Source organism: Phyllostomus hastatus, unplaced genomic scaffold, assembly GCF_019186645.2.
Source record: "Phyllostomus hastatus isolate PE091 unplaced genomic scaffold, TTU_PhHast_1.1 phas_scaffold_28, whole genome shotgun sequence".
In the NCBI taxonomy this organism is placed as follows: domain Eukaryota; kingdom Metazoa; phylum Chordata; class Mammalia; order Chiroptera; family Phyllostomidae; genus Phyllostomus; species Phyllostomus hastatus.
Window position 1 is genome coordinate 10,573,069 of NW_025334022.1, and position 21,858 is coordinate 10,594,926.

Genomic DNA, 21,858 nt, shown 5'->3' on the forward strand with positions numbered 1-21,858 from the left:
AGGACCTTATCATACTCTCCATTAACAAAGCTTATTTTAAAGCAGGAAAATTGACATTGGAGTAAATAAATCTCACATTTTTACTAATTGGTTAGATAGGGCTTATATTTAGAAAGAAAAAAAACAACTCAGTTGTGTTTGTTTTAAATTGAACTCAAAGATATACCAGGATGAATAAGTTATTATTTACTCCAAAAAAGAAATAATTCAAATTTGAATTATCTACATGACAAAGACAAGAGAACTTTTTGTCTTTTTCTAATAGGTTTTTTTTTTAGGGGGATGGTACAGAAAAACTTTGTGATCTCCCTTTTCAATCATAAGCAATCCCACCCTGGCTGGCGTACCTCAGTGGATTGAGCACGGGCTCCAAACCAAAGTGTCGCAGGTTCAATTCCCAGTCAGGGTACATGCCTGGGTTGCAGGCCATGACCCCCAGCAACCGCACATTGATGTTTCTCTCTCTCTCTCTCTCTCTCTCTTTCCTTTCCCTCTCTAAAAATAAATAAAATCTTTTTTAAAAAAAGCAATCCCAAATTGTTTTACTTTTCTTCTTCTAATCAAAGGAAGCATTGCAATCTCTTCCAAACCAACTTTATGGGCTATTTCTAGTTTATAGAACCATAAAGACAGTTCATCCAGATTTACATAAAATATCGTGTCATACTTTACTATGAACTCTCAAAACTTCATGTACTTTTAAAATTGGCTTTGTGGTACTTTGGTAAACTTATTTAATAGTGACTTAAGTTAAATCTAAGGTAATACGACTATGTGATTGTTGGCAGAGAAGAATTAGTCTTATTACAAGACAACCCTGTTTAGGATTTCCTCTTACTGGTCACTGTCAAGTAAACCGTTTCCAACTATTAACAGATAAATTCTGCTCTATGGTCTCCAAAAGGGGACTGTTTTCCTTGAAGAGTAAGTAAAGAGAACAATCATTCACAGAAATTTTGCTTTTGACAAGAGCAGACAGAGAATTCAGCTATATTTGCTCTTCTTTCCATTTACTCTCCCTATACTTGAAAGGAAAAACACAATGAGGATGAGCCTCCCCCTCTCCCTCAAGAGTATTCTAGGGTCTATCCCCAAGATCTCTTTGGGGCCTCTAAGCTGGTTAGGAGCACCAAAGAGACAGTACAGGGAAAGTCAGAAGGACTACTCCAACTAATAACCACATACACATATAACCTTTTATTTTAGTAAAATTTAAGTATGAATTTAATGGTCTTCAATATGTTACAGACCTCAGCAAAGCTACAACACAGCAATTTTTATCCTCGGTTTCAATTCTTTAACCTTCAAGGATCCACAATGAAACCAAATTTTCAAAACACATGATGGTAAGCAAATGTTATACCTTTATATTTAGATAAAGAATTTTAAATTAAGAATTTAAGTCATTACTCTTTATCTTTACAAATTCCTTGATATGAATAAAAAGTTTTTTAAAAAGTAGACATTCCCATCAACCTGACTCTAGTTTTAAAAGTACTAACTACAACTCCTATAGTATCATTATTACCTTCCAAGTTATCTACAATAAAATGAAAATTATGAAAGTCAGAAAGTGGCTTGATTGTCACTAGTATCAGTTTCCTTCTTCTTTTAGCCCATGTGTATGATTAAATATGTGTGGTAGAAGAAAAGGAATCACACTACTTTTGAATGTTCATAATAAATTCTCCTTGAGAGCACTTAAAGAAACTCCATGATTTCACATTTAAAATTAGTTCTACTTTAACAGCTAACAAGCGAAGGTTTTTTTTTTCTATTATCTCACTGCTCTATGTACTTCTAATGATTTATACAGAAGCTTAGGAGAACTGTAAGGGTTTTCTTTAGTTAATTTTGAACATTAACCTGTTCATATGCCAGAAACTATTATACCAAATATTTAAAAATAAAGATGTGCTGAAAAAAATGACCTACAAAAAGAACTTAAGATATTTTTTTTGCCTTAAAGACATTTTCACAGCCTAAAACTTCAGAAAGCAGTGAAAAAGTACAATGGGTTGTCTTGTTTAATTGCTTTCACATTTGAATATTAATCAACATAGCATCAAGTCTAAAATTCAATTAGTAACATTATTTCCTCAGTAGTCATTACTTACAGAAAGGATTCTAAATGTACATAAAGTGAAAAGCAAAAACAAACCTAAGAAGAAAGATAGTAGGGCCTGTTTTTATATCTTTGAGTTAATAATAATGAATGAAAACAGATAGTACTAAACATAATGAAGGCACTACTGTAAACAGCAATCCATACTCCATCTTCACAACCTCAAAAAAAGATCTCCACTAGGAAATGAAAATTATACTATGTCCCTTTACAAAAAGTAAACTAAAAAAATCACAACATTAAGGAAACTGAATTATGATCTCTACACATGTAAATATATATATACTAACATAATAAACTATTTGTCAGCAATACCTTGAAATCTTAACTGTAAAAGTACTAGTATTTTAAAAAGCCCATTTAACCACATTAAAGTTTAAACAGTCAAAACATTTACTTAATTGGTGGTTCTTAAAACTAGTGTGCACAGTCCTAACAGGTGTGTCTCAGTTGGTTAGAGCTTCATCCTGTGGACCAAAAGGCTGTGAGTCGATTCCTGGTCAGGGCACATACCCAGGTTGTGAGTTTGATCCCCAACTGGGGTATTTCAAGAGGCAATCAGTCCATGTTTCTATCTCACATCAATGTATCAATGTTGCTCGCTTGCTCTCTCTTTCTCACTCTCTCTCTCTGTCTCTCTGCCATGAAATGTCCTTGGGTGAAGATTAAAAAAAAAAAAAAAAGCAGAAATTGGTGCTTGTTAAAACATAATGCTGCGTCTTCCCCTACACCACCCGCCGAGGTTTCTGATTCACTCACTACATATGAAGTGGGGGCCTATTGTATGCATTTCTAACAAATTCTCAAGTGATGAAGATGCTGGTCCAGGGACCACCTGCTGAGAACCACTGGCCTAAATTATTAATATATCAGTATAGCCCTAACCAAAAGTTTAGTCAAGAGGCACATAAACAAGTAAGAATAGAATGCTTTAATGCTTAGGAAGAATGCTGATAACACCACCCTTATTACATCAAAACATCTACATCTGCTTCATGGTCTTCCTCAGTCACTTTCAAGGACAGCACTTCTTCGTTAAGGAAGAGCCCACTGAGCCGCTCCTTCCGAGCCTGCCTCTGCTCTTTCAGCTGCCTCTTGCGTAAGGCCTTCTGCTGCAACTTCCGCTGCTTGGATCGCTTCTGTCAAAATAAAAATTTCTAAATCAGTAAGGGTAAGTTCTAGCATGTCCACCCCTAAGTATTTTATGGAACAAATTCTATATTTTCAGAATTTTTAGAGATGTTCAAATTCCTCTGTAGTATGAGCCTGATTCCAGTAGGTGAGCCACTGGCTTAGACTAGAAAATTATTCTTCAAAATTCTATTTTTATGGTACTTGACCAATCTCCTGATAAGGGTTAAAACTTGATCATTTTACTAGTTATGGATAACCAATCGTTTCAAAGATTTAAATATCAAATTAAGGTACATTGGTATCTGCAGAGTGAACACATACTGAATAATACTGAATACGAATGTAGAGAATATTTCCAAAATCTCTAATGCTTATGCTTTTAAGATGCCTTTTATCCAAAAGCATGAGTACTTTTACTCTGACTGGAAAAGAATCACATATTTTCCATATTAGGCAAATACTATCTTAAAAGACTATTAGAAACCCAGTGGGCAGTCTATTCCTTGTCACTATTGAACTGATACCAAAAAGGAATGACCACATATCCAGAGGAATCCCATGGCAACCAACAAAGCTGGCTATGTTCTGTTATTTTGGTAAAAGCCAGAAAAGGAAACACTGTGTATCTTTTAGCCACCACTGGTTTCCAAAGAGTTATAAAGATACCCTTATCATCCTTAAGTTGGCTCCACACTGTTACCACTGCAAGAATTGAACTCCCCTGCTAGGCATCACAAAATCATACATGTACTTATATTAGTATCTCCCATTTTATATGCCCAATAATATTATACAGAACTTTTTCAACTGTGAAAACAGTAGACAGAAATTAGAAAGTGCATTATTACATTTTTAAAAGGGTTAAGAAGAAACATTTAAGACTACAACATTAAGAAAACATTCAGCACACACAAAAGACAGAGCATTCTTAGGAACTAATGGAGAACATCAGCAATATAGTTAGATCTGCTCAGTAGTAAGTTGCAGTCAGTATCACATTCCTGAGACAAATTCATTGTTTCCATCAATTATCTTACTTAAAAGAGACACAAAAATAAGATAAAGCTGAATGCTATGGCTGCAGGTCACAGCAGCATTTCAAAGTACTCAGCCTAGAGGGCTTTGTTCAATTGCCATGAAGTTCATTGTCAGAGAAGTTCCTCACAATAAAATAAAAGAGCTATGCCATATACACAATTTGCTGTTCATATTGTGGCTCTAATACAAGCAAAATACACAATTTAATTGTTCTGAATCCTGTGGTTTCTTTCAGCCCATTTTTATCACCTTAACCCAGTTTATTATGATGAACTGTGTGTATGGCCTCAAAACTGAAATCAGTAACAAAGTGTCAAGTTTTGCTAGTCCATGAAGTGCACAAAGATCTATTTTACCTGAATCTATTTTGGGGAATATTACCAATAGAATGTCTTGGCCTGATTATTTGATATAACCAAATATTATACATAAAACAGATCTGCATATGTATAATAAATAGAAGAATGGAAGACAAAAAAAATTAAAATCAAAACCCATAGGCATCTAGATAGCAGGGTACGGTCAACTCTTCAAAAAAGTTATATGAGGAAGTACTAATGTTAATATTGAAAGGTAAAGTTTTTTATCGATTAGACATTTTACTTTTGAATCTCGAATCCGCTCTGCTGCACTTGTAGATAAGTTGCTGTCACTGTGTGCTCGACTCATGTTGGCACTGGAGTTTGAAGCAGAGTTTCCAACACTGGACCCACTGCTGCTTGCAGAACTGACCATGCTGGCACTGCTGCTGCTGGCACTGGCACTGGCACCACTCACTCCACTGGTGCTTGCACAACTAAAGCTGCTTCTCTTCCAGGCCTCTCTTACAGGCCGCTGGCGAGGGCTATGCTCCTTGATATAGTTTCTCACCTTGGAACATGCAGACAAAAACCGGTTAGTGTTGTTAGTTGACATTTTACCCTCAAAACACTGGAGAAGAAAAGATGTTGTACTTGAAATACTATCAAAAGTATTACAGATATACATAGGAAGAAATAAGGACAAAAATCTCTTGACAGTATTTAAAATTCTAGAATACATGTTATGGAGACACATTTTAAAAGCACATAAAATATAATCAGTAAATGGAAGGCTACTGACCTCCAGAATTTAGGAATATAGGATAACAACACTCAGAGAGAATGACTAACAATAAAATAAAATAGATGAGACACTTAAAAAGGTCTCCACTAAAGACAATTTAAGTAAATTGCTAATTATAACTAAAATTAGGGCATTCCATAAATCTTAGCTAGAGGCCCATTGTACCTGCCTTCAAATGCAAGTCATCAATTTACCATACTAATGAAAATTGGGCTGGAATATGGAAAATTATAGTATGTCTCAAGAGAAATACTGAAATGAGAAAAATGTTTTGTAAATGATGATAAATGCAAAACATTTTTAAAAAGTAGAACCTATGCCCTGGCTGGCATAGCTCAGTGGATTGAGCGCGGGCTGGGAACCAAAGTGTCACAGGTTCGATTCCCAGAAAGGGCACATGCCTGGGTTGCAGGCCATGACCCCCAGCAACCGCACATTGATGTTTCTCTCTCTGTTTCTCTCTGTTTCTCTCTCTCTCTCTCCCTCCCTCCCTCCCTCCCTCCCTCCCTAAAAATAAAATAAATAAAATCTTAAAAAAAAAAAAAGTAGAACCTAAGTACCAGCAAAAAAACACTGCAGCAAAGAAAGACTGTATTTAGAATATACTGGAAATGTCTATTTCAGAATAGCAGAAGGAAATGAATTACATTTTATCCTAGCCAAGCTCAGTTATTCCATAAGACCACTCAAATACTGATTCACTTCAGATGGTCAAGTATATCTCTCAATAATCGGCATTTTCATTCTGTCAATCAGTCTTTTGTAAGCTGAGTTAGAATAAATCTATACTTTAGTGTAACCATCCCTAATGTGGTGAACTTAAGTTTTAAAGCACATACAATTAAAAAGCAAGTTCTAGACCCACATAATCCCAAAAAGGTCCTACCAGGCGAGATGTACATAAAACCTCTTAAAACCATGTATTTTTAAATATTACCACAGTTTTTCTAATTTAACATTTCACAGTATTGATTTTGACTTTGATTATATATGTACTTACATACGATTATTTAAGTATACATGTTATAAAACAATGTTATTTTCACTAGCTGAACAATCTGTATGTTCTCGTACCTGCTTCAGTTTTTCATCTGTGAGACAGTTAAGTTCAATAATAAACTCACTGTCTGTAGGAGAGATTTGAGCAGAAGGATCAATTATTTTAATAATATCTAGTTGCTCCCGAAGACCCATCTCAGTACTGACTTTACGACTCAGATACTCAATATATTCCACCTGTGTGATGAAAAATTATAATAAACAAGATCAATGCCAAAACCTCTGATTGTTTAGTGTCTCATTTATAATGTTTTAAACATCAAAGCACTTAATATTATATTTGATCCCCATAAAACAATTAGTTATAGCTCAAATTCAGATTTACTAAGCAATCCACATTAACCCTGTGACTTTAAAACAGGCAAATTGAGCTTCACATATTCTCCACATATATGTTTTTAATTAAGAATGCTGAGATCTCTACCTGCTCATCATTTGTCATTGCACTCCAAGGAAGTTCATCTAAATTCCGGTGCTTGTTTTTCTTTTTAGGAAGCAGGCAAGGTGAACTTGTAATGCTGGGTATGACATCAGAAAGCACATCACTCCCACTGGCAATGTCACTGCCTGGTAACTTTATAAAAATAAGGAGAAAGGTGTAGGGAAAGCAAAATTTTTAAAAAATGCATTTTAAATACCACAACATATATATATTTTTATTTTTATTTTAATCATTGTTCATACATATTTTATATTTATTAAAAATTTCTGTATTTCAATAAAAGACTAATGACAAATACAGAATCAGAAGACATTAATTCTGATTCAGTCCCATTTTAGACAGTGCAGCAGCATCAATATATTCTTTGTATAAAGTCACTTATTCAATGATAGTTTCCAAAAGCTTAAAATCATAATCAAGACCTGTTAAAGTGCTAACTTGAGAGTAAATCGTCATTAAAATTTTTAATTCATAATGCAACTGTAAGCTAGGACTCACACAGTATAATGAAAAAGGAGCACTGGTCTCCATCTCAGGAGACCTGAGTGATCTGCCATTACCTGGTTCTTTACCAGACACTGTGCTAGACATACTGCAAATAAAAGGACAAATAAATCATGGTCCTGGTCCTCCAGTCCTTAGTATTAACAACCTCAAGACAATTAAAATAATTTAAAATATGCCCTTAATATAAAGCAAAAGCACTTTAAAGTCCAGAAGTATTATAAAAGATAAATTAGGAAAAAAGGTAAGAGACAATGTGTAGGCAAAGGAGAAATACAAGAAAATCAAATCGGTTTAAAGTGAGATGAACAGCAAAAGTATGTGCTATAATTTTGTATTACCTATTAAAAGCCAGTGAGAATGAATTTTTAAGTTTTACTGATTTATAACCAATATACCAAGAACTATAACATATTTAATATATACAACTCAATGAGTTTGGACACATGCATACACCTTGAAACCATCACCACAATCAAGGTAACAGACACATGTCCATCACCTTCAAAACTCAGAATGGATTTTAAATAAATGTGTTTAAATCATTCATCAAAAAAAGAAAACATTTTCTTATACAAGAAGTACCTAACAGTTTTCAAAGATAATGCTTTTGCTTTTACAAGATAAAAAACAAAACCTTGTAGTTGTTGTTATTTGGTCCTATAGACTTTTCAATTATAACAACTCTGGATGAATATGAGGGCTTTTGAAGTTACCAAAAGAAAAAAGCTATTTTTGCCAAGAAGATTATCATAATCACATGTATTTGGGTTCCTATTGTACTCACAGCACTATAATGGGTACAGGAGAGTCAAAGGAGTGTAAGTCATGATCCTCACACAAAAAAAACTTTATATTTGGGAACATAATACAATGACATAAACATATAATTATACAATATAGCAAGCTATGACTGTTAGGATTGAGATGACAGGTCACCAGTGGAAAAATGTAGCAGCGAGTTGAAGGTGCAGGATTAAAGCTTAGGAGAGCTACAACAGGGCAGACATTGGGGAGTCAATCACATTCAAAACAGGAATGAAACCAGAAAAATAGGGTTGATCACTATGCACAGTGACCATGGTGTTCAGAAGGAAACTGTTCAAGTTAGCTACTACTCTTCAAAACTACATTTTCACTTTGATAGTCATTGATGAATCCAAGTGCATAAGTAACTTCCAACAATTTGTATGACTTCCTTTAAAATCTCATTATCAAAACTGCTTGAATTCTCACCCTTAGCCCTTATGTTATCTAGTCACTGTCATGAAAGGATGATTACTGAACAAACACACATGAGAATGTCATCTCTTTTTCAGCTTTTAATGTCAAGAAAGAAAATGCTTTACTAGTTTCTCTTCGAAAAACTTTAAATCACATTACTCTATTAAAGATCTCCCTAGGGTTCCTAAAAGAAAATGAGACATTCATCAGATGAAAGGCCTCCTCTACTTCAAGCCCTTTTGATAAATTAGGTAGAGAAAGGAACTCTCAAAATATCTATACTCCCCAAATTTAAGAAAAAATTCCATCTAAATCTTCAGCAAATATATGTTATGTGCCAGATTATGTTAAACACTTAAATCTCTGTCTTTAATTAAGTTTAGGTGTTTGCTGCAGGGGAGGGGGTGTAACGAAGACAATGATTCTTTGTCCACTTTGTTAGGGAGAAGCAAAAAGATCCCAAATGGAGTTCAAACCCCAGCTCCACTGCCTACTAGCTGTTTGATCTTGTGGAGGTTAATTCATTTCTCTGAGCCTCAAAATCTTCACTGTGTGTTATGGTTAATGCCATTCACCTCAAAGGATTGTTGAAAGGTTTAAATTAGATCACATGTCTGGCACATAGGTGACACTCAATAAACAGGCATATTTTGCCTTTTATATCTCTTGCCGTGGTGTTACAGGGTGCAGCCAAGAGGGGGGACCCCAAATAGGCATTTGAAATGGGGTCCAGAACTCAAGGTGTCCAGGAGATTTTAAGGTGTCTTCACCCCTTCCCCCACAGGTGTGAGTTGGGGGAAGGGGCACACAGAGCAAGAACATGCAGGGCAGCTTTGCAGCTAATCCATGGCATGGTCATTTAGCATACCTATAGCCTTTGGCTGGTCACTTAGATATGTTAAATAGCTATGGCCATGCTCAAGGCCAGGGGGATGGAAAGGGATCTCCCCCCAAGATGGGACTGGGGGGCAGGTCCCCTGAGTTACAGTGCCTGCATGGGAGCTGGGAGAAGATTGGCTCCATGACATGGGGTGACACCTGCCCAGACCCACGATGGCGACCAGAAAAGCTGGAGAAGACAGCAGATTGAGGGCAAGTGTGCCCAAGTGGAGGAGGAGTCGGAAATGGGGCTGCAGAAGAAGATTGGCGTGGGGGATTTAAACCCAGACACGGCAGCCATTGAGGGGGAACCACACGGCTTTGGACAGAGTGGGGACTCTCCCTTCCCGCAGCCCTGAGGAGGGAGAACCACGTGGCTTTGGCAGAGTGGAGACTCCCGTGGCCCTGGGAGAGAGGACCACGTGCCTGGACAGAGCAGGGACCCCCACAGCTTTAGAAGGGGGAACCACCACCTGGTTTTAGCAGAGATCCTGGCGACTCAGCCAAGGGTGCCAGGAACCCAGGGAGGTCTCCCAGTCGAGATGGAGGACTAACTAAGAACCAGAGGACTGCCTGAGCCATGGACTTCTATTTCCTTTCCTGAGATACGGTACTCTGGACTGGGCAAAGGGAGAAGGAAGGAAAGACTGTGTGTTTGTGGGTGTTTTTAGGGACTTTAGGATTTTTGATAAAGACATTAGGTCACTACTTTAAGTTAGTATAGCATTAAATAAACATTTCCTTTCCTTTTCACGAATATCTGGCATTGAGAGACGTCTTTCCTCTGGCGGCGGACATAATGGACCCGGGGCCTTCTTTCAATAATAGTATATCGTCCCAGGCACCCCCCTTGTTGTGTTCTGTAACAATGGTTTTGGATCCTTAAAAAAGTAGCACAAACCCTCAAGAGAATGTCATGTTACTAAAGTGGCTGGGTTAAATTTCACAAGGTAGTATCTCAGAATGGCAGAAGGGGGAAAGGAAAAGGCACACAGGTAAGGAGAATAATTTAGTAAGACGGATGGGAAAACATAGAATTAAGTTAAAGAAAACAATATGATTAAAACAGAAAATCATGCTATGGATTTGAAAGCTAACAGAAGAAAGAAAAACTTACATGACATGTGGAAGTAAGCCAAGTACACTTCCTAAGCTAGAAGTAACTTGAGGGAAGATGAGTTAAAAAGCAGTATGAGGTCACAATAGAGTGAGGAAAGAGTGAAAATAGAGTTCTAGTTTGATCTAGGCCTGGACTAAGGTAAGCAAAAATGGAAAGACAAATGAGAACAGAGAAAATTTTGAATAAAAACTATTTACAAGGCTGTTTATAACTGAATGGATAAGGGTAATACATGACCAACGTGAGACCAGAAGAAAGCTGGCAACATTACAGTCACACCACCCATCTAGGGTAATGCACTTAAACAAATCAGTTTTTAGATAAAAAAACCTGAAGCAATGTTATAGATCTTCCCATCTAACACACCCATTTTAAAAATAAGGAAAAGTGATACCCAGAGAGGGTCACACAGTTACTGGAAATATCCAAAGTAGGACACAAGTCTGGTGCTTTCAACTATGCAAGGATATCTTGCCTTGCAAGTTTTTGGAAGGAGAGAATAATACAATTTGAGATATGGAGAGTTCCCAGTAATAATGAAAGGGGCAAGTACAAGTGTCCTTTGAAATTATAATACTCATTTTGCACTACACTCTAATATATGTCACAAAGCAGAGTCTATTTTTTTCCCATAGAAACACTACTGGAAGTTTCATTACAGATCAACACTCAACATCAAATTATAGGTTAGCATTAAACAATAAGGTCATTCAAGTGGAAATGTCAAGTAGTTAATTGGAGATATGGGATGAGAGCAGCAGATGTACATGACAATTAATTGTATGGGCTCCTATATATTTATTAGACAAAGCAATTTTCCATTTTATAACTAGTACTATATTGAGTATTTCAGGATAAAATGCTTAATAATTCTGATCCCATATTTTCCACAGGCAACAGTATCCAGTATATTTATATTATAATCAGTAATTGTGACAGAATTAAATCAAACTGAGGCAGGAGATAGTCAGGAAGGAAGCTCCAGAGGCCCCGCAGGGCTGAGGTAGAAAGCATCTATACATGACAAAGACCCCCTAAGACGGGTTGTTCCTGTTTTCTGGGATAACTCTGAATCATAGAATGTGCCTGCGCGCTACCCCTGATTCATTATAATATCATTATAATGAAATAACATTGTGGGACTCCCTTCTCCAGTAGCCAATCAAGAAAGTCATGGGAAACCACACATGCGCAGTGGCTTTGAAATCCAACTTCTTGTACCTGCGCAGGAAAAGCCCGCCAAAGACTAGCAAGGGGGCTTCTGCCCCTGTAAGAATAGAATCCCCCAGCCCACGTGTCCTTTTTTTTTTCCTCTGCTCAGAGCTGGCCCACTCCCGTGTCCTGTGGTGTGTACTATCACTTAATAAACCTCCCCTCTTTCTTTATGCTATAAACTTTGTGTGTTCGGTTCAATTCTTTGTCCTCGATCACTAAGAACCTGGTTACCTGTGTACACCTGTGCACACCTGTGACAAAACCTCTTCTGTATTTTCTGCAGCATGCAGCAAAATTTTATGAGTAAGTTCATTTCTGTGACAGCTGATACGTAATTTCAAATTGCATCTCTAGGTTTCAAATATGACAGCTGAATTACTCGCTCTTTAAATTTTCTATGCTTTCCTGCTCAACAATAAAATAATTTCTCAAGTTCTAAGGCTACTACATATATCAAAGAAAACGATCAACAAAGCAAAATGCTTTGAAGCTATTTCTAATACTAAGATGATACTTCATTCTAAGGTTAAAATCCTGCCTTATTAAGTAGTTAATATTACCTTCCCAGAATCTACAAATCATTTATATTTACTTTAGTAGTAACTGAAATATCTGCTTAAAAGAAAGATTTAAACAAATGCATTTTTTAATCACAACAGCAGTAACACGAATTTTTAAACTACAGTCAACAATTTTTAGTCTATATTAATACTAATGTAACAGGGTGTAGCCAAGAGGGGGGCCCTAAATAGGGATTTGGAATGGGGTCCAGAATTCAAGGTGTCCAGGAGATTTCAGGATGTCCTCGCCCCCACCCCCCAGGTGTGGGTTGGGGGAAGGGACAAATGGAGCAGGGCCATTGAGAGCTGTTTTGCATAGCAACAGCTTTGCAGCTAACCTCTGGTGTGGTCATTTAACATATCTAAAACCTTTGACTGGTTACATAGATATGTTAAATAGCTGTGGCCAAGCTCTGAGCCAGGGGAATGGAAGTAACTTCCCCACCAAGACATGACTGGGGGGCAGGTCCCCCAAGTTCCAGCGCCTGCGTGGGAACTCAGAGAAGATTGGCTCCATAACATGGGGCCACACCTGTCCAGACCCATGATGGCGACCAGAAAAGCTGGAAAGGACAGCAGATTGAGGTCAAGTGTGGCCGAGTATGGGAGGAGTTGGAAATGGGGCTGCAGAGGAAGACTGGCGTGGAGATTTAAACCCAGACATGGCAGCCATTGGGAGAGAGAACCACGTGGCTTTGGCAGAGTGGAGACTCCTGCAGCCCTGTGAGAGAGGATCAACATGTGGCTTTAGCAGAGAATCGCCACTTGGCTTTGGAAGGGTGGAGACCCCCCTCCCCGCAGCTTTGTGGAGGGAAGCATGCGGTTTTGGCTGAGTGGGGACTCCCGTGGCCCTGGGAGAGAGGACCACGCGGCTAGAAGGTGGAGAGAGGACCACATGCCTTTGCCAGAGTGGGGACCCCCGCAGCTTTAGAAGAGGGAACCACCACCAGGCTTTAGCAGAGATCCCGGCGACACAGCTGAGGGTGCCAGGAACCCAGGGAGGCCTACCAGCCTAGCACAGAGTACTGGGAAGAACCAGGAACTGCCTGAGCCATGGACTTCTATTTCTTTTCCTAAGACATGGTACCCCAGACTGGGCAAAGGGGGAAGGAAGGACTGTGTCTGTCTGTGGGTGTTTTAAGGGATTTTAGGATTTTGATGAAGACATTAGGTCACTACTTTAAGTCTATATAGCATTAAATAAACATTTCCTTTCCTTTTCATGAATCTCTGGCATTGAGAGACATCTTTCCTATAGACGGCGGACGTAACGGACCTGGGGGTTTCTTTCGGTAATAGTATATCGTCCCAGGCCCCCTCCCCTTGTGCTCTGTAACACTAACACATAATTTGTAATTAACTTCTTGGATAATTTACTGCTCATCATTAGGAGGTACTACAAAATCAGGAGAGCATTTTAAACCTTTCATCATCTTTAACTAGCAAATATTCATGGCAACAGAGTACCCGTCCTCCAATTTTGTAAGTGGAAAAACACATTACCAAGGCAGGCCTGATTTTTGTTCCAATGTTCTAGTCAGTCATGCACATTGACAGTGAATTACTGAGGTCAGTTCCCCACTATAACTCCTCATGAAATGACTGAAAATGTCAGCAATTAAAAAATATTTGTCACTTTGCAACATTATAAGAACTCTAAATAAATCACATGAAATAAGCAGGAAAATGTTTCTCTGAATTACCCCAATTACATTTTGTAGGAAACTGTTCTGCGTGGTGTAGGCCCAGCTCCCACTTGGAGATGCACAGGACCCACACCCACTGATAGGTTCTCCCATGGGGAATCAGGCCTGCAATGTGCCTAGGCCGCTATGAGTCTTGCTTTTTGCTAAAACTCCCTCACCCTGGATTGAGGGCATTTACTGCAAAGTAAATTCCTAAAATCATGCTAAACCTTCCAAGAACAAGTGTAACCGGTACAACTACTTTTGCCTTTTCATTTGCAAATATCCCTCTTATGTGATGTGATTAGCATTGGCTCCTTGTTTTCTGTAAAGGTAACCACCTAAATGGAACCTGCACATAGTAAACGAGGACCATCGTGTAATGTGCCCAGAAACCCAATAAAGGCCAGTCATAGCAAGGGCCAAGGCTTTTGCTCCCCTTGAGAGAAAAGCCATGCCGTCTTTTTTCCTCCACCGGACTCAGTAGTCTGTGTGAATGTCTCATATCATCCATAATGATGCGGACACTGCAGGCCGGTGTCTGCATCAACATTTTATTAAGAATCCTTGTAGTCTGATTGTAAAGTACAAGTGTGAGCTTAAAAAATGAGGCACTGGGCTTCCAGGAAAGATAGCAATGTAGGCATACATGGCTCGTCTCTTCGCACAACCACCACAAAATTACAACGAAAATATAGAACAACTATCACTCAGAAACATCAGAAATCAGGTTGAATAGATCTGACAATTACGGAATTTAAAAAAATATATCCATTTACACTGGTAGGAGGGATGCAGATGTGGAAGAGGCTGGCCACGTGGATAAAATTCAAGAGGGATATCTCAGGACGGAGAAGTCCATGATCCACACCAGGCCCCCAGCCAGCAATTCCAGAGCCAGGAAGGTAAGTCCCCACAACTTCTGGCTGTGAAAACCAGTGGGGATTGAGTCAGTGGAAGAGGCTGCTGGAACCGAAAACAGTTCCTCTTGGGGAACCCACATATGGACTCACCTACTCAGAGTGTCACTCCCTCTGAGCTCCAGCACTAGGGATGGCAGCTTGAAGGGTACAAGTAATATACGGGAGAAACTGAAGTGTCTGGCACCAGGGCGAGCACAGGTCGTTGTCCCTTTGCTGAACCCTACACTCACAGAGCTGGTAGGCTGGTGTCATATCCAAGACTCCATCAACATGGCTAACACTGTGTGCCCCATCTTGGAGATCCCCAGGGAGTCCACCCCACCCAACTTATGGGCCCACCCATGCTGTTTTTCCATATAAATGACTCCTCTTGGCTCATAAATCCTATCAAACAAGCAACAGATGGCTTCAGTGAGCCCTAACAGCAGTTAGGTAACACTCACAATTGGCTTTGCTTGGGAATCTCTAAGCCCAGCACAAGTAGCAGCCCTCCCTGACTGCTTTACAGCTCAAGCAGGGTGGCCCAGGGAAAACACAGGTGTGGGCTAACCTTGGCCTGCACCACCAGGGAAACTCCAGGACCAGCACACCCAGTGGACAGCTACAGACTACACTGGAGCCCCACCACCCTGTCCCTGCACAGCTGATCCTCTATGGAGGGCAGAGGTGGGTGGTCAGTGATCACAGCCAATCCTGGCAGCTGACTGGTCTGGATAAATCTCTCCCACTGATCTGACAACAGCAACCAAGGCTCAACTATAAGAGGAGAGTGTACTCAGCCCACACAAAAGGCACATCTTGAGTACCCACCTTGGGTGATAGGGGAGGCTGTGCCACTGGACCCTACAGGACACTTACTACATTAGGCCACACCACAAAGACACGGCATCAAAACAGCTCTACCAAATACATAGAAACAAACATAGGTAGGCTGCCAAAATGAGGGGACAAAGAAACATAGCCCAAATGAAAGAACAGATCAAAACTCCAAAAAAGAACTAAATGAAAGGGAGATAAGCAATCTCTCAGATGCAGAGTCAAAACACTGGTGATCAGGATGCTCAAGAAACTTAGTGAAGACCTCAGCAGCATAAATTGGAAAGGAAAAACCAAAGCTGTCATTGTTTGCAGATGACATGATACTGTTCATAGAAAATACTATGGACTCCACTAGAAAACTACTCGACCTAATAAATGAATTTGGCAAAACAGCAGGATACAAAGTCAATATTCAGAAACCAAAGGCATTTTTATATACCAACAATGAAATATAAGAAACAAATCAGGAAAAAAATCCCATCTGATATAACAACAAACAAATAAAGTACCTAGGAATAAACCTAACCAAGGAGGTAAAAGACCTGTACTCAGAAAACTACAGAACGCTGAAAAAAGAAATTAAGGAAGACACAAACAAATGGAAGCATGTACCATGCTCATGGATTGGAAGAATTAACATTATTACAATGTCTATATTATCCAAAACAATTTATAGATTTGACACAATCCCTATTAAAATACCAGTGACATATTTCACAGATATTGAACAAACATTTCAAAAATTTATATGGTATCACAAATGGCCCTGAATAGCTGCAGCAATTTTGAGAAAAAAGAACAAAGTGAGAGGGATCACAACATCTGATATCAAACTGTATTACAAGGCCATTGTAATCAAAACAGCCTGGAACTGGCATAAAAACAGACACAAAGACAAATGAGACAGAATGGAGAGCCAAGAAATAAACCCAAGTCTCTATAGTAAATTAATATTGGACAAAGGGGGCAGAAGCATAAAATGGAGTAAAAATAGCCTCTTCAACAAATGGTGTTGGGACATTTGGACAGCTACATGCAAAAAAAAAAAAATGAAACTTGAGCACCAACTTACACCACACACAAAAAAAATTCAAAGTGGATAAAAGACTTAAATATAAGCCGTAACACCATAAATGTCCTAGAGGAAAGCATGGGCAAGAAAATCTCAGACATTCCATGCAGCAATATTTTCACCAATACGTCGCCTAGAGCAAGGGACATAAAGTAAAGAATTAAAAAATGGGACCTTATCAAAATAAAAAGCTTCTGCATGGCTAAAGAAAACAGCATTACAATGAAGAGAGAACCATCTATATGGGAAAACATATTTGCCAATAATACCTCAAACAATAGTCTGATCTCCGAAATATATAAAGAACACACAACTCTACTTCAGGAAGACAAAAAACCCAATTAAAAAGTAGGCATAGGACCTGAACAGACACTTCTCCAAGGAGGACATAAAGAGGGTCCAAAGACATATGAAAAGATGCTCAGCATCACTATCCATCAGAGAGATGCAAATTAAAACCACAATGAAATACCACTTCACACCGGTCAGAAAGGCCATCATAAACAAATTAACAAACAAGTGTTAGAGAGGATGTGGAGAAAAGGGGACCCTAATGCACTGTTGGTGGGAATGCAGACTGGTGCACCCACTGTGGAAAACAGTATGGAATTTCCTCAGAAAACTAAAAATGGAACTGCCTTTTGACCCAGCAATTCCACTGCTGGAATTATATCCTAAGAACCCTGAAACACCAATCCAAAAGAACCTATGCACACCAATGTTCACAGCAACACAATTTACAGTAGGCAAGTGCTGGAAGCATCTAGGTGCCCATCAGTAAATGAATGGATCAAAAAATGATGGTACACTTACACAATGGAATACCATGCAAAAGAAAGAAAGAAGGAGCTCCTACCCTTTGAGTCAGCACAAATGGAACTGGGGAGCATTACGTTAAATGAAATAAGCCAGGCAGTGAGTGACAAATACCATATGATCTCACCTTTAAGTGGAACCTAACCAACAAAACAAACAGGGAAATAAAATATAACCAGAGTCATTGAAATTAAGAACAATCTGACAGTAATCAGAGGGGAGGTGGGAGGGAAGAAAGGGGAGGCAGGAGGGAAGGGTTTTCAGGAACAACTATAAAGAACACATGGACAAAACCAAGAGAGGGTGGAAGCAAGGGAGGGAAGTGGGGATGGCTGGGGAAGTGGGGAATGATGGGGCTTAAATGCAGACAACTGTACTTGTACAACAATAAAATAATATTTTAAGAAAAGACGCAGTCAGAAACGAAGGATACACTAATTGAAATAAAGAACAATTGCCCTGGCTGGTGTGGCTCAGTAGATTGAAAACCAGCCTGCGAACCAAAGGATTGCCAGTTAGATTCCCAGTCAGGGCACATGCCTTGGTTGCAGGCAAGATTCCCAGCTGGAGGCATGCAAGAGGCAATCACACTTTGATGTCTCTCTCCCTTTCTTTCTCCCTCCCTTCCCCTTTCTCTAAAAATAAAGAAATAAAAACTTAAAAAAAAAGAACAAACTGTGACTTGCAGGGAAACCACAGTAGAATGGATAAAGCCAAGAGTCAAATCAATGATTCGTAACATAAGAAAGCAAAAAACAATCATGCAGAAGAAGAAAAAAAAAGGGTCCAAAAATTGAGGATAGTATAAACAGCCTCTTGGACAACTTTAAGAGGTCCAATATTTGCCTCATAGGGGTGCCAGAAGGAGAAGAGAAAGAGCAAGTAATTGGAAATTTATCTGAAAAAACAGTGAAAGAAAACTTCCCTAATTTGGTGAAGGAAATAGACATCCAAGTCCAGGGAGCACAGTGTCCCAATTATAATGGATGCAAAGAGGCCTACTCCAAGAGAAATCATTATTAAAAGGCCAAAGGTTAAAGATAAAAAAAGGACTCTTAAAAGCAAGAGAAAAGTAGTTAGTTACCAGAAGGTTGCCAGATGGGAGGGGGGAGGAGGTGAATGGGTGAAGAGGAGAAGGGATTAAGAAGGACGAATAGGTAGTTACAGAATAGGCATGGGGATATAAAGTGAAGGATAGGAAATGGAGTAGCCAGAGAACTTATACACATAACCCATGGACATGGACAGTGGTGAGGAGATAGAGGGAGCAGGGAAAGCTGGGTGGAGGGGGGCAAAGAGGGGAAAAATCAGATCAGGACATCTATAATAGCATAATCAATAAAATGTAATTTTTAAAAATGAGGCACTGAAGAATAAAAAGCTACCCACATGTAGATGCTCACTTCTGTGTTAACTTTAATAGAAAAATAATTAAACACATGTACAGAGGAGAATGGTTTCACAAGTTCTGGCACATGTAGTACCAGGAATATTATGTAGTTATTAAAAGAGCCATTATGAAGATCATGGAAAAATGTATATGTTAAATGAGAAAATCTTATTAGGGACACTTCATAACTCATTTTATGAGGCTAAAGCCATACAGTCACAAGAAAACTTCAGTGGAAGTTTTCTTGTGATTGTATGTGGCTCAGTGGACTGGACTGGCTGGTGTGGCTCAGTGGACTGAGCACTGGACTGTGAAACCAAAAGGTCACTGGTTCAACTCCCAATCAGGGCACATGCCTGGGTTGTAGGCCAGGTCCCCAGCTAGGGGGCATGTGAGAGTCAACGGATCAATGTATCTCTCACACATTGGTGTTTCCCTCCCTCTCTTTCTCCCTTCCTTCCCCTCTAATAATAAATAAATAAAATCTTTTAAAAAAGAAGAAAACTACAGACCAATATCCCTTATGAATACAGATGTAAAAATCCTCAATGAAATATTCTAAAAACAACACCCAGAAGCATATTAAAGGTTTATATACCATGATCAATTAGGATTAATTCCAGGAATGCAAGGTGAGTCATATAAAAATCACTCAATATTATACATTATATTAACAAAACGAAAGAGATAAACTACATAATCATCTCTATAGATGCAAAATACCATTAGAAAAAATCTAATAACCTTTCAGACAAAAACAATGAACTAGGAACAAAAGGGAAATCTCCCAATATGTTAAAGGGCATTTATGAAAAATCTACAGCTAACACTGTACTCAATGGTGAAAAAAATGACTGAAAGCTTTTCCCCTAAGACTAGAGAACAAAAAGGATACCTGCTCCTGGTTGGTGTAGCTCAGTGGATTGAGCTCAGGCTGCGAACCAAAGTGTCGCAGGTTCGTTTCCCAGTCAGGGCACATGCCTGGGTTGAAGGCCACGACCCCCAGCAACCGCACATTTTCTCTCTCTCTCTTTCTCCCTCCCTTCCCTTTCTCAAAAATAAATAAATAAAATCTTTTAAAAAAAAAAAAGGATACCTGCTTTTGCCACTTGCATTCAACAATGTACTGGAGATCTAGCCAGGGCAATCAAGCAAGAAAAAAAAACAACTATCCAGATTTGAAAGAAAGAAGAAAAACTATCTCTATCCACAGATGACATGATGTTAAATACAGAAAATCCTAAAGAATCCACAGAGAAAAAAATAAACTATTAAAGCTAACAAGTAAATTCAGCAAAGTTGCAGTATTTACAACTGCAGTAAACTAATGAAATATTTAGGAATAAACTGAGCCAAGGAAGTACAAGACTTGGACACTGAAAACTAACATCAACGAAGGAGAGAAACTAAAGAGGACCTAAATAAATAAATAAGCCCCATCCCATGTCCACAGAATAGAATACTTAACACTGTTAAGATGGAAATACTCCCCAAATCAATCTATAGATTCAATGCAATTCCTATCAAAATTCAGACTGCCTTTTTTTGCAGAAATGGACAATTTAATCCTAATATTCATAAGAAGTTGCAAAAAAGACCCCAAGTAGTTAAAACAATCTTGCTGAAGAACAACAAAGTGGGGAAACTCACACTTCCTGATTTCAAACCTTACTACAAAGCCAGGGAAATTAAAAACAGTGTAGTACTGGCATCAGGATATATAGAAGTATATCTCAACTGAATAGAACTGAGAGTCCAGAACTAAACCTATACATCTATGACCAATTCATTTTCCACAAAGGTACCAAAACAATTTGACAAGGAAAGAATATACCCTTTTCAACAAATGGTGCTGGGACAACTGGATATCTACATGCAAAAGAATGAATTTGGACCCCTATGTTACACCATATACAAAAAGTAACTAAAAATGGATCCGAGACCTAAATATAAGAACTAAAACTCTGAGAAAAAGATAGGTGAAAATTGGCATAGCCATTTTTCCCTAATTTTACAATATAAGCACAGCATACAAAGAAAAAATAGATAAACTAGACTTCATTAAAATTAAAAACTTTTGGGAGTGGAGGGTAGAAGAGGGCAAAGGGGAGACTAAATAGTGGCAGAAACTTTACTTTGAGTGGTGAACACAGAACACAGTATGCAAATGATGTGTTATTGAGTTGTACACTTGGAATCTGCATGGTTTTATTAATCAATGTCACCCCAATAAATTCAATAAAAAAGTTTAAAACTTTTTTGTGTGTCAAGGGACACTTACCCAGTGAACAGACACTATCAGGTGAAAAGACAACACACAGAATGGGAAACATTTTTGCAAATCCTATATACAATAAGGGTCTAGTAGCCGTAAGATATAAATAACTCTTACAATTCAACAATAAAAAATTAATAATACAACTTAAAAATAGGCAAATGGTTGAACAGATATTTTTTCCAAATATGTACAAATGGCCAATAAACATATAAAAGGATGCTCAACATCATTAGTCATTAAGGAAATGCAAATCAAAGGCTCAATGAGATACCACTTTACAAACAGTAGGATGGCTATACCAAAAGAGACAGTACCAAGTGGTGTCTCCAAGGATGTGGAGAAATTGTAACTTTCATACAGTCATGCACTGCATTACTTTCAGTCAATAACAGATCACATATATGAAGGTGGTCCCATGAGATTCCAATGGAATTCAAAAATTCCTTTTGCCTAGTGATGTCTTAGCAGTTA

At 38.5% G+C, this 21,858-nt stretch overlaps 1 protein-coding gene across 1 annotated transcript in view; it reads right to left on the reverse strand.

The window, feature by feature from the left end:
• Positions 1-3,035: 3,035 nt before the first annotated feature.
• FAM199X (family with sequence similarity 199, X-linked) overlaps positions 3,036-21,858 on the reverse strand; it is a 45,265-nt gene continuing 26,442 nt past the window's right edge. Inside the window, exons 3-6 of the mRNA XM_045817704.1 lie at positions 6,885-7,034; positions 6,476-6,637; positions 4,901-5,167; positions 3,036-3,264 (exon numbers count right to left, since the gene is read on the reverse strand). Of these exons, the coding sequence (XP_045673660.1) occupies positions 3,094-3,264; positions 4,901-5,167; positions 6,476-6,637; positions 6,885-7,034 (750 nt within the window). The 3' untranslated portion in view covers positions 3,036-3,093. The remainder of the gene's footprint in view (positions 3,265-4,900; positions 5,168-6,475; positions 6,638-6,884; positions 7,035-21,858) is intronic.